The sequence below is a fragment of the Belonocnema kinseyi genome, chromosome 3 (assembly GCF_010883055.1).
Source record: "Belonocnema kinseyi isolate 2016_QV_RU_SX_M_011 chromosome 3, B_treatae_v1, whole genome shotgun sequence".
In the NCBI taxonomy this organism is placed as follows: domain Eukaryota; kingdom Metazoa; phylum Arthropoda; class Insecta; order Hymenoptera; family Cynipidae; genus Belonocnema; species Belonocnema kinseyi.
Window position 1 is genome coordinate 99,070,405 of NC_046659.1, and position 2,955 is coordinate 99,073,359.

The window sequence follows — 2,955 nt, forward strand, 5'->3', positions numbered from 1 at the left end:
ATGGATATTGGAGCATTCATGTCTTGGGCATCACCTGCCCTACCATATCTGAAAAGCAAAGCATCAGACATTCCTATAACAGTAACACAGGGACCATGGTTAGCAGCTATTGGTAATCTCTTTGCCATACTTGGGCTGCTTTCATGCCCCACAATCATGAACAAAATAGGTCGAAAGTACACCATATTGTTTTTCGGACTAATTCAACTGATATCTTGGCTCTTTATTTATTTTTCCCGCAACTTCCTTTTCTTATTAATTGGAAGAATTATTTCTGGAATAGGCTATGGAGGTAATGGCATCGTCCTACCTGTGTACATAGGCGAAGTCTCTGGAAAAATAATTAGAGGAAGATTTCTAAACTTTATCAAGATTAGCTCGAACTTCGGCAGTTTTATGATGGTATCTGCCGGGGCTTTTCTACCTTATCATACTATGAATCTCGTAATGATTTCATTACCAGTTACTGGAATCCTTTTATTACTCTTAGCGTCTGAATCTCCGTACTATTACTTGATGGAAGGACGTGACAATGAAGCTGTAGATGTGCTAATGAAATTATCTTCTGTGAAAAAACCTGAAACGGTGATGGAAGACATTAAGAGAATGAAGAATGCCATTGAGGAAAATGATAAGCTGAAAAAGAGTAGTATACAAGAGATCTTTGCTGACAGAGGTAGCAGAAAAGCTTTTATTATTTTTGTCATTGTTCAGTTTACTTATTGTTTTTCGGGATATTTTGGCATCAGAGCATATGCCCAAGAAATTCTTAGCTATAGCAATTCACCTGTTGCACCAGAATATGAAACGATGATACTGATGGGATTCCAGATATTTGGTGGTTTGCCATCTGCTTTATTGATAGATCATTATGGTCGAAGACCAGCTTATTTACTATCTGGAATATTGTCTGCAGTTACTTTAGGAGTTGGTGGTCTTTTCTTCTTCATGAAATTTTTCATGGAAGCAGACGTTTCTTCATTTACCTGGATACCTCTAACTAGTTTGATATTCTTTTTTGTTGTGTGCAATATGGGAATTGGCTCTTTGCCATATATCTACGCTGGAGAATTATTCTCTGTGAATACTAAAGGAACAGCTCTAATTGGCGGCGGACTTGTTGTATCATTAGGAGGATTTTTGGCAAAAATATTATTACCAATTATAAACAATGAAGCTGGCATTTACACTGGTTTTTGGGGTTTTTCTGTTTTTTGCATTACTGGGCCGATTATTATTTGGTTCACCATGCCTGAAACTAAGGGAAAAAATTTGGAACAAGTTTTAGTTTTATTGAAAACGAAAAATAAAAAATGTAGAGACATTATTTGTTAGACCTATTTATGCGTTTTGATATAATTTATTTAAAAACTGTATTATTTCTGATAGTAATTTTAGTTGTGAATGTAAACTTAGATTGCGTAATGTTTAAATAGAGATCAAAAATTGATAACGATATATTTTATTTTCCATTTGAATTAGTGGTGAGTTTCATGATTTTAAAGTGTATGGCGCCTGACATCAGGTAAATGAAGTCATGAGGATCAGTTTCGTTTAAAATGGCCTATTTTATGCAAATAAAAATATCTACTGGTTTGATTCAGCTTGAAATTGTATTCCGTCTTTGTTTATGACTTGCAACATTTTCGTAGATCAATGATTTTATGTGTACAGAAAGCCAACTTTTATTGAAACTATTTTTGAAAATTGTGTTGTTGGATTCAAGTTTTATTTTATCATAAACAAGATGCGCTGAGAAAATGATGTTGAAATTTATAGGAAGTCTGAAATTATTGATGAATGATAATAAGAAAAAGGGCATGTTAAAAACGTGTGAAAATATTTATAATTTAAATTTTCTTAACAGTATACTGTGATATAAATGCGGAAAGACACAAGATTCACAAATTAATAAATTCAAAATAGAAATCTGTGTGCGGCTACCTGACGAGCAACATTGTGCGTCGAGTTGCCGCACACAGGTTTTAATTTGTAAATTTGTAACAAATTAATAAATACTAATAAATAAATAGAATATCAAAAGAGTGTTTAGTTCTATTTCGACGTGCCCAAATGACAGGATGCCATCTCGGTAGGACGAAATAAAAAGGTGCCATCTCGGGGGGCGAAACATGGAAGCTTAAGAATCCTATATTTAAATAGTATTGGGAACACCAACACCCTCTGAAGTAGGGAACCTTTTTATTTGGTTCTACCGAGATGGAACCTTGTCATTTGGACACGTCGATCTGTAATTGCAAACAAATATGAAAAAGTGTGAAAATATGCTCTGGCGGGCCCACTGCACAGGTCGGTCATTAGAAATGCTTCCGATGACTCAGTGTACTTCTGCGCATGCGTCAAGCAGAGCTTTGTCATTAGTAGAAAATTGATATTCAAGATAACAGCTAATTAAACTCAATGACAGGCTAATTCTCACGCATGCGCAATATTCATGTTCCCTTCCCGATATCCCCCTGCTGGAAGTAAATTGATAGAGTCTCTATCCGTTTACATCATTTTCTATCTTTAGGATTGAAATGGAAAGAATCGATGTATCCACCTTAATCTCAGGATTATTCCTTCGATAATTTTCTATCATTCTTCCAATCTTCTTATCTCATTGAATCTTTTTCTATCTTTTCTAAAGTCAAAGATAGCCTTATCTTCTTGTATCCCAGTCTTTCTATCTAAATAAATGCACACCTTATCCACCTCTATTTTTTTCTATCATTTAGGCAATCTAAGATTTCGTCTAACTTTTTAAAATTCTATTTGTCTATCCAAGTGAATCCATTTCTATCTTTTCTGAAATATAAGATAGCCTTATCTTCGTGAAGGTCAGTCTTTCCATCTAAATCAATCCTCCACTTATCTACATCTATCATTTTCTATCCGTTAAGCAAACACAAATTTCGTCTATTTTTTTAATCCCTATTTTCATATCTAAATAAA

At 34.2% G+C, this 2,955-nt stretch overlaps 1 protein-coding gene across 1 annotated transcript; it reads left to right on the plus strand.

Moving 5' to 3' along the window:
- Nucleotides 1-1,335, plus strand: LOC117169951 (facilitated trehalose transporter Tret1-like). The gene has a single exon (XM_033356462.1). The coding sequence runs from the start codon at nt 1-3 to the stop codon at nt 1,333-1,335; it is 1,335 nt and encodes a 444-aa protein (XP_033212353.1).
- Nucleotides 1,336-2,955: the final 1,620 nt, after the last annotated feature.

What these genes read in the sequence shown, in the direction of transcription:
- LOC117169951 (XM_033356462.1), top strand. Translation starts at nt 1, where the DNA reads ATGGATATTGGAGCATTCATGTCTTGGGCATCACCTGCCCTACCATAT.